The 13,357-nt window shown below is 41.0% G+C and overlaps 2 protein-coding genes across 3 annotated transcripts in view; one reads left to right on the plus strand and one right to left on the minus strand.

Moving 5' to 3' along the window:
* The window catches only part of tk2 (thymidine kinase 2), a 163,037-nt gene that overhangs the window by 138,002 nt on the left and 11,678 nt on the right, over nucleotides 1–13,357 (minus strand). The window lies entirely within an intron of this gene.
* Nucleotides 1–13,357, plus strand: part of piezo1 (piezo-type mechanosensitive ion channel component 1) — a 122,218-nt gene that overhangs the window by 101,120 nt on the left and 7,741 nt on the right. For both annotated transcript variants that reach the window (XM_050071116.1, XM_050071117.1), the window contains exons 38-51: nucleotides 507–695; nucleotides 1,852–2,055; nucleotides 2,244–2,475; nucleotides 3,978–4,122; nucleotides 5,660–5,807; nucleotides 6,163–6,315; nucleotides 6,740–6,801; nucleotides 7,046–7,204; nucleotides 8,288–8,435; nucleotides 9,102–9,290; nucleotides 10,117–10,209; nucleotides 11,253–11,425; nucleotides 11,573–11,695; nucleotides 11,799–11,878. In XM_050071116.1, the coding sequence (XP_049927073.1) occupies nucleotides 507–695; nucleotides 1,852–2,055; nucleotides 2,244–2,475; nucleotides 3,978–4,122; nucleotides 5,660–5,807; nucleotides 6,163–6,315; nucleotides 6,740–6,801; nucleotides 7,046–7,204; nucleotides 8,288–8,435; nucleotides 9,102–9,290; nucleotides 10,117–10,209; nucleotides 11,253–11,425; nucleotides 11,573–11,695; nucleotides 11,799–11,878 (2,098 nt within the window). The remainder of the gene's footprint in view (nucleotides 1–506; nucleotides 696–1,851; nucleotides 2,056–2,243; nucleotides 2,476–3,977; nucleotides 4,123–5,659; nucleotides 5,808–6,162; nucleotides 6,316–6,739; nucleotides 6,802–7,045; nucleotides 7,205–8,287; nucleotides 8,436–9,101; nucleotides 9,291–10,116; nucleotides 10,210–11,252; nucleotides 11,426–11,572; nucleotides 11,696–11,798; nucleotides 11,879–13,357) is intronic.

The raw sequence follows: 13,357 nt of genomic DNA on the forward strand, positions 1-13,357 counted from the left end.
AAAAAAAAAATAGGCTCACGCAAAAGTTATCCCTCTCAATCATCACTTGTGACCCACTAGAAGTGTGACAGTGTATTCATCTGCAGGAACCCTAAAACATGTTGGTATATGATGACCTGGTAAAGAGAGCAGGCTGAGACTGCCCTCTGCCTGTATGTTCTTTGTAAAAAGGTAGTAACCATGTAGTAAGACACTACATTTTTGACAGCAAGCAGTAGATAGAATGAATTGGCAGCTAAATAATTATATTAACAACTTATACTGTAAATAATCTAGTAATTCTTTACAGGCATCTTGCCATGGCATAATGAGAGGCAGACTAACACTCCTGTTCAGGTGTTCAGGTGATTAGTTACTTGAAGATCGCTCACCATCCAGTTACTAAATTACAATCAGTTCAAGAGAAGCACTGGCTGGTCTGATGGGAAGCAGCATGTGTACTGTTGCCTTCTCTGTGCTTTTTTTCTGGTCTGACTGTGTGACCTGCTGTGCTGCTCTCTCTCCAGGTGATGGTGTTGGTGAAATACCTTTTCCAGTTTGGGTTCTTTCCTTGGAACAGTGTTTATGAGATGACTTTAAATGAAGACAAACCATTCTTCCCACCTCGGATCCTGGGCCTGGAGAAGACTGACAACTACATCAGATATGATCTTCTTCAGCTGCTGGTGCTGTTCTTTCACAGATCCCTGCTCATGGTCAGTATCAATAGTATCAATAATTCCAGTATGGCGTTTACAAGGATAATGGTAGCTGGGGATGTCATGAGAACAGATACTTTGGTACCAAGTTGATGCCAAAACTGTGAAAACATGATAGTACTCGTTTTTCTACACTACCTTAAATACTGTAGGTACTGGGGATGCAATTCTTCCGGCCCTGACTAGACAGTATTTACATCTACAAGTGTTCTAGTCTGTTAAATGACTCGTCTGCCTCCATCATGTGACAAAGCCACTGGGGCCTTCAAAGACGCACAGGGTCAAAGGGCACCACAGAATGTGATTAATATGCATTAATTTTTTTTTAGCCGTGATGTTTTGTGTGATTAATTAATTTTAATTAATGCGTTATTTTGACAGCCCTAATATTAATTTATGTTTCGTAACCCACAAACTCCCATGAACCCACATAGACTAGTACTTTGTGTTCCGGGGGATCATCAGGGATTAGAACTATTTACATTAAATCACATTATTATTTTTGAATAAAAGAGTGTATGTTTAAGTACATGACATTATTGTTTTGTTTTTGTTTTTTCCCTGTATTATCAACATGGGTATCAAGAATGGTGGAATTTTACTGGCACTGGTATCAACTACTAAATTACTGGTATCCTGACATGCCTAATGGTAGCAAGTATCAAATTCCATAACTTGATTTCAGACAGAATTAAGAAAAGCAGGCTCTCATTACATTTTTAAGTTTCATATTTTATCAACTGTAGCTAATTAGCATTAATTTTATGAGTTTGTCAAACTGACTTTTTTGTTTTTCACAGAGTGTTATAGTTCAGTATGATAGGATAACTTGTGCTCAGACCATTATTTCTAATGTGCCCCTGCCCACATGCTTACTGTAGCAAAACATAGACGGACATGCCTCACAAAAGTGACAAATGTTCTTATATTTTCAAAGTATACGTTTCATTTTTACCTGAGAAATGGATTGGTAGACCTTTCTCCAATAAACTTTTTCAAATCTAACAAAGAACAGGATGGACTCTCCCCACACTGGGAGAGGAGTGGAATGTTGAAGGAATCGCCCTTCAGTAATGCTCTTGGATAATTCCACTAATGTCAGCATGACTTCAGCCTCCTCCATTTGAATTTCTGTGTGTGTGTTCGTGCACAGCGTTATGGCCTTTGGGACCACGAGGGTCCCCTGGAGGAAGAGAGCCCCTCATCAGAAAGTGATAAGGATGAAGGAAAAGCTAGAGAAGGAGATGAAGATGGAAGGAGGAAGGAGAGAAGACGAGAAGAGGAGGAGGAAGGCAGAGTAAGCTCAGCATCTACCTTGGAAAACCTTGAAGTGACTGAACTGGACCAGCTTCCAAAGGTTGGTGCAGATAACATGACATTAGTTGCTATTGATCACTGCCCAGTTAATAATCCGTTTTAAAGAACATGTTCTTGGCCATAAAGCATCGATATCATATAATAATATCAGCAGATTTATTTTTGAAGGTATTAGACTACTTTTATAGATGCTGTTTTTTAATGAATTGTATTGTAATTGCAATTTAGGATGATGTGGACTATGTTGAACCGAGCACCAGCTCTGCTGCCATCACACAACCTGCTGCAGCTGAAGCAGCACCCACTGAGTCAAATGATGGACAGGAAACTCCCACCAGGCCAGAGGAGGAGGAGAAGAGGGAGGGAGACCCTGAGCAGGTGATCGAGGAAGTCCCAAAGAAAAGCAGCAGTATTCGCTTCCGCAAGAAACCTAAACAACCCAAACAACAGCGCAGCAAAGGTGTGTGGTTTCATTATGTGTGGACTCATAACATTAACACTGTCTGGCATTCCATTAAGGTGTACTACATTCAAGGAGCTGGTTTTGAATATGCAAAAGCTACTTACTGACACACTGGTGAGAAAGTGTCCTCACTTTTTTAATCTACTATGACAAGTCAAAAATATCTGCATTGATTAAGGTCTATCATCATAATCTTGTCAGTCATCCTGTGTGGTAAAAAAGACACTCTTTAGAGATCCTTAAGATAAGGCCTCAGTAAACATCATGATAAATACTTGTTGGATCCTTTGATGGTTCATTTATACTCATTTTGGGAGAGATTCATGTTCCTCTCTGTCACTACCCAGGACTCTAACTGTTTACTATAACCAAAGAGTCTTTGAAAGTTCCAACTTAACAAGCTGATGAAGAACACTTAAGTGCACCATTAATTTGGGTCTCTGTGAAGCTACACTATCGCTGGGAAGAAGGTGCTGGTTTAGTACAATAACCTGCAGGCTGCACCTTTGTCAGGACATGTCTCCACAAGGTGTCAGCTAATGAACTGGGACAAAACCTTCTACGGTGAAAGCTCTCATCAGAATAAATAATAGCTGCAGGCCTTAACTTTAACTTTTTCACTCACCAGCCCCTGTGACCAGTGGTTTTCCAAAGTTATTGAATGATGCAAATTCAAACACAGCCTGCAACGTTGTTGCCCTGTTCCATCTTAAACAAGTTTCAGCCAAAACTGGGTGCCCAGTAGCTCACCTGGTAGGGCAGGTACAATGGCTGTGTTGGTATTGCGTTGGCCTCAAGAGTAAGACAGTGCCAAGTCTTATGTTCATGTCAGTACTTTGATAACTCCTGTGTCAATAAGAGTCTCCATATCGTTGTGTTCCACTTCTGTGTCCCCGTTCTTTCTTTCATCCAGCAGCCACCTCACCTAAAGCTGTGTTGGGACTGTGTAAGCAGTGTTCAGTACTGCTAATCCAAACTGAGCATTTCCTGCTGCTGCTTTCACATTTAATATTACACTGTCCTGTACAGTGCTGGGTCTGTGTGTAACACAACCTCTGATGTAGTTGTTCACTGCATTGATAAGAATGTGTATCCCCTCTGTTATGTTGTACCCACATGTTTTAATTTGCTCATTGTCAGTCACTTTGGACAAAATAATCTGTTGTTGAGACACAGACAAGATTCCTGGAGCTAACTCTTGACAACATGCATGCTGTGATTGTTGGCTGCAGGAATCATCACAACTGACTGTATTTGCTGTTCCAAACACCAATGTTAATTTTGGAAGATTGCAAGTAAATTCTGCTTTCAATTGAGGAACCTTTTACGGTTTCTGGGCTCCATTCAACTGGTATTTTCTGTTTATCTTGATCTTCTATGCTGATGTGTCATTTGGACCACAAGATATTGACATAACGTGGAAAGATTTTAAACTATGCAACTTTTTCTTTCTCTGTGGTGCTAATTGTGTTTGAATCCCTTCTTGGTTCTGGTTGCAGCTGTTTCAGTGGAGTCCACGGCTGAGACTGAAGAGCCCTGTGAAGAGCCAATGAAGAAGAAGAAGCAGAAAGGCAGAAGGGCAGAGGCAGCCAGTCAGAGATTGCTGGCTATGGGACAGAAGATAAAACATGTCTTAATCTCTGGGTGAGTAGAGTAGGCACCCCCCTCTAAAAACATTCATCAAAATATTTCACGTTAATAACTAGGGGTGGGAATCGCCAGCGGACCTACGATACGATATTATCATGATACTTAGGTCACAAAGTGATATTATTGCGATTCTGCGATATACTGTATATTGCGATAAAATACATTGCGATATATTACCTTTTTTTCCAACTACAAATTATTTCCCCAAAGGAAAACTTTGACAACATCAGTTTCATCAGATAAAGTTTTCAGTCTGTCCATCTGACTTTAACCATTTTTATTGCAGCAAAATGTGATGCAAAGCAGACAGACTGACCAACACCGTCATAAAACTTGTCAGAAATGCTGCATACACCTGACAAACTGTACTGTTGGCAGATTTAACGTCCTCTGTGAGGCCAGATTAAGTGCATGTGTGCAACACTTAACATGCAGGTATCCCGCTTATTGAATGGCAACACCTATGTTAGAAGAGTTGTCTGTTACAACCACAATCCCCCATTTTGCAGGAGGTCTGCAATGTTTGCTTGTGTGTGACTTTCGTGTACTGCTCTAGTTTGGAGAACGTGAGACAGCAGTCGCCAGTTCGCTGTGAGATAATGTACCGTTAGAGTCACATATGAATCCACTGACCTTGAAGTCCAGGCGTCACAAGTTATTGCCACCCTTCCTGCTGTACTCAAAGATTCCTCAACTTTATGCTTCACTTCTCTGTAGAGCTTGGACACAACTGTGTTGGTTAAAAAAACATTGGGATGGAGTCACATACCTGGGTTCCAGTGTTTTTAGCATGTAACAAAAGCCTTTGTTTTAACCAACGCTTTATGGACACAGATCTTTGCACATGAAGTAGGTGATGGACTGTGTTATTTTCTTTGCTCTCTCAGAGATGGATGGTAGCTTTGTCAAGTGTGTGCAGTGGGAGCGGGTTTAGTGTTAGCTTGGCCATTAGTGGCTAACGCTATCTCTGGATGATGGACACGGCTTGCAAATCGCATGTGTCATATCCAAATCCTCCTTTCCTTCCGTCTTGAAAGATCCAAAATAAGTCAAGACGTTTGATTCAAACACTGAAGGTGTGTTTCTGATTTCTTTCTCCGGTGCCTCCATCTTTGTTTTGATGAACTTCCTGCCAAATGCTGCAGACTGAGACCTCTGCTGACCTCACCAGGAAAAAACATCAGCACCATCTAGTGGAACAAAAAAACAATTGATTTTATTATTCTAGTACCATAATATGCATTAAAATGTGTATATGCAAAAATTATTAATGTATATGATAAAAGACAGATACTACAGGTGTCCCTGTATTGATACATTAAGGCCACACATAATATCGCGATAAAATGCTGTATCCATTTTTTCCCCACCCCTATTAATCACTTAATAATCAACATAGTTTGGAGTAATACAAATAATTTTGTTGCAATCCTTCGAAGAAAATGAAAACAGTTTAATGTTTTACTGAAATGTCGTCACTTTTTGCACTAATGCAGTGGTTTAATGTATGCCATCTTGTTTTCTTCTGCAGTGTTCAGAGTGTTTACAAGCCGGTGCAGGGCTTCTTCAGGGGTATTCTTCATGCTGAGTATCGGGCTGCCACAGATGTCTATGCGCTCATGTTTCTGACTGATGTCATTGACTTCATCATCATCGTCTTTGGCTTTTGGGCTTTTGGGGTGAGAGATGAATAGAAGGTTTGATGCAAGATGTCAGTTTGTAATTATTTAACAATAATTAATGATGTACGTCAATGAAAACAGAAACTACAATGAGACGAAATCACATTTTGTGATTAAGATAGAATGTTTTTTTTTTGTTTCAAAATTGAAACCAAACTGAAATTAGAGCATCTACAAAAACTTAAGATGCTATTAATTATTATAAATTATAAATTGAGTAGGCCCACTCAGTCAACTTGCTTAAGTTTACTAGGCTTGTCTTATTTTGCATGCGGTGTCAGGTATTGCTAATTGACAATATTTATTACAGATTTCTCTTGACAGTCCCATGACTTCAGTCTCTCTCCTTCAGAAACACAGTGCCGCAGCTGATATAGCCTCCACCCTGTCAGAGGACCAGGTTCCTGAGGCCTTCCTGGTGATGCTGCTCATCCAGTTCAGCACCATGATCATCGACAGAGCCTTGTACCTGCGCAAAGCTGTCTTGGGAAAACTCATCTTCCAGGTTCAGTTCATGTATTCAGATTATTGCCGTTCAGCTGTCTGTCTTGTTCCATATTTTCTCATTGAAGAAGTTAGGTCTATGGCTCTCTGCTACTTGTTTTGTTTGTTCCTTCATCTACCATCACACATTAAATCAGACATCAGTGAGTGGAATTTCATGTCTGCGTTTCAGCATTCTTTGCAAATGTGTTTCCTGAAAAGTTTAATCTATAACATCATGTACCCTTATGAGTGCCCAGATGGGGAACTGATGTTACAGGTGAGAACTAGGCGACATTTGGAGAGGCCAGTAATATTTGTTAGGATGACATATTTAGAGTTGCCTTGCTCTTCACTTAACAACATCTCTACTAACGTGCTTTTTTACTTTCTGAGTATTTGACGTTTTTTTTTCCTCACACCATGCCTGTCCCACTTCTGTCCAGGTGATCCTTGTGTTTGGGATCCACCTTTGGATGTTCTTCATCCTGCCTGCTGTCACTGAGAGGTGAAGTCAAACTAAATCATATATTTATTGTATTATTGGAGTATTCGTGGTATCCATTGGTTATCACCAATAGACTAAATCACAAAGAGTGACTTGCATTTTGGTTTATCTTGGTAAAAATGCATCATTCTGATTATACCACACACCATACCATATGAGTTTAGTCTTCAGAATACTTCTGCAGATTAGATTTAACATTCTTAACAAGCTTTATTCTGACTCATTTCTCCTTTTCTTTGTTTAGGAAGTTCAATCAGAACTTTGTTGCCCAGCTCTGGTACTTTGTCAAGTGTATTTACTTCGGCCTGTCAGCCTATCAGATCCGCTGTGGATATCCCACTCGTATCCTCGGCAACTTCCTCACCAAGAAATACAACCACCTCAACCTGTTTCTCTTCCAAGGGTATGGACACAAAGCAAGACTGCACCTCTCTGCGTACTATAGTAATATAAACATTTGGAACAGATGTTCCAAAAGTCAAACAAGTGTCTGCATATTATTTATATATAATTGTTTTAGTTCTCTTTTAAGGATGAGTTCAACAGTCCAGTGGAAATGCTATGTGTATCTATCTGACAGAGATTAGGTGAACCTTTATCAATACTAAAGGACACTGAGAGTGTTAAAGTCGGGTTATGCAGTCCTCTGGGAAAGGAAAAAAAATGTAGAATTTGAAAACCCAACCTTCCCTTGCAGTTCTCCTCTGTCTCTCCCTCCCACCAGGAGAGCACAGGCATATACATGTGTATCATACAGTAACCCAGTGTTTACCATACATTAATTTATTTTTTAATCTTCTTTTATTTTAGAGCTGTGCATTCCCTCTGCCAAATGCCACAGCTATCATAAAAGACTGGTGGTCAGTGGCACCCCTGGGGTTAACCTGCATAACAGCAACAACAGAAAGTTTGCTGATCCGATAGACAGTCAGAGTGGTCCAGTCCCTCTGCATGGGTGGATTCAGGTTGCTGCGGCAGCTGCTGCCTGCTTTCCTCCTTGCGAGGTGGTCTTTAGCAGCAGGGAGTGGGTTGGAGGACATACGATTCAGGGCTCTAGCTAGACTCTAGCACAGGTACATAAATATAAACCTGGATTAGCCGTAGCCATGGTTTGCAGAAGGCTAAACTATTAACAACATTTTGCCGATATTGACACAATTCATTGCATTTTTTGTCAGACTCTCTTTTTGAAAAGTCCATCTTCCATTTTTGGGTTGCATTGCAGTTTAGGCAGTTGTTGCCTATGCTGGAATAGCAACTTTCTCTACATCACTGGCTAGATTTTCTAAAGCCTGAAAACCAATGGAACGGAACATGTCTAGTTTTTTCTCAGACCATTTGAATAAAAATATGCTCAAAGTTATTATGGGATTTTTGCCCAGTGAAACCAAAACAAAACTGCCTACCCCAGCTTTAAATGGGCCAAGAGTCAGCATATAGTGTATTGACAGTATGATATGGATGCTGTGCTTATGTTTAAATGTAGGTTTCGTCTTGTGCCGTTCCTGGTGGAGTTGCGAGCAGTGATGGACTGGGTTTGGACTGACACGACTCTGTCTTTGTCAAACTGGATGTGTGTGGAGGACATTTATGCCAACATCTTCATCATTAAATGCAGTCGAGAGACTGAGAAGGTATGTAGTGTATGAGTACAATGATGTGACAGCAGACCATTAATTAAAGGGGGAAAGCAGTAACTCCTCAGAATCAGCTACAATAGATAAACTGACGGAACCGTACTGTAGTCCATCAGTGTCCTATATACAGCTTGTGTTTAGTGAAGACATCCTGTTGTGAGGCTCTATAGGTAGCAAAATTTTGTACATTTTGTCTGCTTTCATACTGCAGGGTCTAATAAACATTCCAGTCTCTAGGGTGCAACTAATGGTGTTTGAAAACTTTAGTCTTGTTATTACAAAGGAGCCCCATTAAACACAAATGTTTAAACCAATTGTGGGTGGTTCAGTGTACCGGTGAACTGTTTGAGTCTTTTTCCCACCATCCATCCATGCATTTTCTGCTGGTTATCCATGGCGGGGTCGCGGTGGCAGCAGATTGAGCAATTTAGTTCAAACATCCCCCAGACAGTCAGATGAAGCCAACAGAAACACATCACCTGCAAAGAGCAGAGAAGCAATTCTACGACTTCTTCACAGGGTCACAGACAAATAAAAACCCAGTGCCAATTTCCTCTAAATTGTGGTTTGCACTACATGTAAAGAAAATACTCAGCATTTCAAGTGAAAAAAACAAACTTAAATAATTTTTATTATCTCTTAAAAAATCTTTTCTGCCCTCAGAAATACCCACAGCCTAAAGGACAGAAGAAGAAGAAGATAGTGAAATATGGAATGGGTGGACTCATCATCTTCTTCTTGATCTGCATCATCTGGTTTCCCCTTCTGTTCATTTCATTGGTCAGATCAGTGGTGGGTGTGGTCAACCACCCCATCGATGTCACAGTGACTGTCAAGCTGGGAGGATACGAGGTAATTAACATTTCATATTACATCATTGCAGATATTATTGTATGTGTCACAGCCACTAATGTGTCAGTCACTGCCTGTTACAAGCTAACAAGCTAGCAAACAACATAAACCAAAGATGCTATGCTTGCCATTCTGATATATATGCTAGTTGATTTTGATGTGCTGTGTGCTGCTCTTTTACCGGTCAACCTACCACTGCCCGCAAGGCCAAGATTCAGATTTTCTCTGCAAGGGAGAAAGAATACTTGTGCTTCCAGCCCCCTTTCAGAATATTGTTTTTTACTTTTTATCTGGGAAACTAAATATTAATCATAGATATCAAAATTTAAACAAAATTACTTTCTGGGTATGATTGAATAGCTTAAACAAGCAAACGCTGATAATTTTTGAAAGTGAAATCACTTCAATCAGGTAATCAGGGTTATCCCAGTTGTGGACTGAGACTACAGAAAGCCAGTGTTACATACTGGAGGCTTGGAATTTGAAAGACATGGGCATTTTAAATTGTGCTGTAGACTCAATTCTGTGGTACGTTTTGCAGCTGTGCATATTCTGATCAACTGGCAAGTACATTTGCCAAGAGGGTGGAAGTTTGAGAATCAAAAGGATCATGGATTATCATTAGAATTAGAATTAGAATTCTTTGCCAGGGCTCATAAAAGTAAGGTTACCATACACATCCCAGATTCCAGTATGCAAGATGGAGATCATTTCAGTAGCACTGGATCTCTACAGTTTACATACAGTACAGCCAAATGGAAAATAGGTGCAAATGTGACAGAGTATGTGCATAATCCACTGATGTATTTTTTCTGTGTATGTTTAGTCCCTGTTCACCATGAGTGTGCAGCAGCAGTCCATCCAACCCTTCACAGAGGCTGAATATGACCAACTTACCAAAGACTTTGGAGACAACGCAGTACGTACTAATTTCACTTGCATGTATATGTCTATCTGTATGTACTGCTACTACTGTATCTGTTTTTCCCTGCTGTCTACTAAATACAAACAATTATCAGACTGGTTCTTTAGAATTCTTTAAGACTCGGTGTGCCATCCTCAAGTTTATTTAAACAGTTCTGTCATTCTGTAAGGCAGTAATTGATATATTTAGTAAGACAGCCCTAAGGAGGTGAAAGTTGTGATATCATTCAACATGTGTCAAAATCCCCTACATTTATGGAATAGCGCAGAACATGGAGCTGCAGGTTCTGGAAGTATTTTTCAATCTGAAAATGTATATTTAAAAGTTTACTTGTAGTGATTACCTCAAACACAAAAGACTCCTGGACAAGCACTCGATACTACAGGATTATGTTAATAGCCATAAGTTATGTTTCAGCTTTAAATCCAAGACTCACTTTTGTTCCCATCAGTTTATATGGCACAAAGTCATTGCTCTGGAAAATACAACACCTAAAGAAAGACATTAAAGTTTAATCATGTACAGTACACTTAAAAATGTTCTCCTATGTACCCTATGCCTCTGAGTAATCACAGTCATTGCCCTGTTGATTGTTGAAAGTGGCATGGCAAGGAAAACAGTCCAGGCATCGCTGTCTTTCCATTGGAGTACTGCAAGGATCGTGGCTTGGTCCCCTCCTTTATTTAATATACACCACCTCCTTTGATCCAATTATCCACTTCCATGGTTTCTTTTACCACAGCTGATGATACCCAGCCCAAAGATTGTCTGTCCTTCCGTACTGTCTCAGCATTGATTTCACCCTCTCAGTGTCACTGATATCTTAAATGGATGGTGGAACACCCAATTTGTCTAATTTAAGTAACTCAGTTCAGTCAGCGGTGTGTTAAAGACTCAAACAACGTCCTTGGGAAAAATGACAAGGACTGTTTCTGCTGAGACTGTTGGTGCGTGTGTATACAGGTGTCTGTCTGTGTGTCCTACTTGAATTGTTACCCCTATTTTTCATGCATATTTTTGTGTGCATGTGCATCTAGGTAGCCATGCAGTTCATCACTCTCTACAGTTATGAGGATATTGTGACGGCGATGATTGAAGGTAGTTCAGGATCAGTATGGAGGATCAGTCCACCCAGCAGACAAGAAGTCATCAAAGAGCTACTTGGAAGTCCTGTTGACCTAACACTACGTCTAGCCTGGAACTTCCAGAGGTAAAACCTTTACTGTTCTACGAACAAAGTTGTGTTACACTACTGTGATATTAGTGGGTATATGTGATGTATCTTTGAATGTTTTTCATTTCTAAAGGCTGATTGTATTCGTCTCTCTTTCTCTCTGAATGTTTCTGTCTCTGACAGGGACCTAGGCAAAGGAGGGACAGTTGAACACACATTTGATAAACACTCCATAGACCTGGAACCTGGGAATCCAGTCAGAGCAGATCTGGCCTCTCTATTGGTTGGCAATCGCACTGAGCCTGTGTAGGTTTCCTCTCTGGAAGAATGTTTATGTGAAAACAGGTGTTTTGGATTTTCTTTAATACATGTAGTTGTATCTTACAGATGGCATCTTGTTTCTTTCCAGGCTTGTTCCTAATATGTTTCCTAACTACATCCGTGCCCCCAATGGAGCTGAGGCCAAACCTGTCAGTCAACTGTATAAAGGTCAGAGTTTGTTGAGTTACTGTTAAAATGTATTCAAGTAAGATGTAAGATGTTTTTCATAACATGAAAAATATTACAGGCAGCATTATTTTCATCAGTCATAGAGGAGGCAACTAGACACCCAAATGAGTTACCCATACATGTTTTCCATAATGAAACATTAGGTCACTGGTTGACATTAAAATGCCATTATATTATTGACAAAAGTTGTTCAGTCCTTGCAGCTTCTTCACAATATGTAGGGTCCACCCTCTTACTTGATATGAGCAATATGACCAACTTGGCGTCACAGAACACTTTGTTGCAGTAATGTGGTAAAGTGCTTGTTTGGGTTTGGGCAGAAAGATAAACACTAGATAGCAGCATAATGACCAACAGCCTGATTACTGTCTTAGCGACTGATATGGCTTTTACATTGGCACTTCTGGCTGCACCAACTCGAACCATGTTGAGGTGATTTGCATTTCCATTACTGGCTAAAATGCACCAAGTTGTGCCGAATCGCTTCCAAGTTGGACCTCCTCCTGAGCTGGGTCAAAGTGCACCAGACCGCCTCCGAGCAGGTTGTAGGGAGGTCAGATTGGCTTCCTCATCATTTAGGGGACGATTTAGGGCTCCCAATTTCGCAGACCGGGCGAGGCGGGGGCGCAGCGCACCTGCGCTTCGCCAACTGGGTGTGGCCAAGCGGATTTTGCAAGTTTGGCACACCGTGCGCCTGGCCCAGCTACTCCTCTTTCCCACCTCCGCCCCTCCTACCTGCGCAAGTCGGAAAGAGGGAGGAGAGAAGGCGTGGAGTGGGTTTTACACACATCACACCAATCAAATGAGCCCCTCTCCTCTCCCTTAAATGCGCCGCAGTGTCAGACGGCCAAACTTCTCCCAGGAGCAAACTGATATTTTGGTCCGGGAGGTCCAAGCTCGCAGTGTCCGAATATACGTAACTGCGAGCAGACCTCCACGGGCTGATGATGCAAAGGTAGCCTGGGAGGAGGTCATCACAATCGTAAATCAATGTTGCGTTTCTCTCGTGCACGTGCACTCTCTCTTTCTCTCTCGCAGTCTCACTCTGTTTCTTTTCTTTTGAATTTCAAAGATGACAGATGCGGAATATATACTCCCTATCTGATGCTGTGGCTGTTTGTGGTTGGCTGAGAGGGATGTGAACTCATTTGTTTGCAGCTGTGTTAATCAAATCAGGTTGGGTTTCCATTACGCGTGCCAAACAGTGCCAATCCCCTTTGATCTGACATCAGATGTGACGGGACAGTCGATATAGAGATACATTCAGGGGCGGAAATCCCGGGGGGGACAGGGGGGACATGACTCCCCCTTCAGTAAAGCTGCCCCCCCTAGAATCATTTGAGACACAATTAATAATTTTTGAACAATGCAGTAGTATTTATTAAAAGCACAATGTAAGCGGTGCTCATTATAATCGCACAATAATGTGCTATTTAAATCTTAAAAGATTTAGTCCCC

The sequence above is a fragment of the Epinephelus moara genome, chromosome 19 (assembly GCF_006386435.1).
Source record: "Epinephelus moara isolate mb chromosome 19, YSFRI_EMoa_1.0, whole genome shotgun sequence".
Taxonomy (NCBI): Eukaryota; Metazoa; Chordata; class Actinopteri; order Perciformes; family Serranidae; genus Epinephelus; species Epinephelus moara.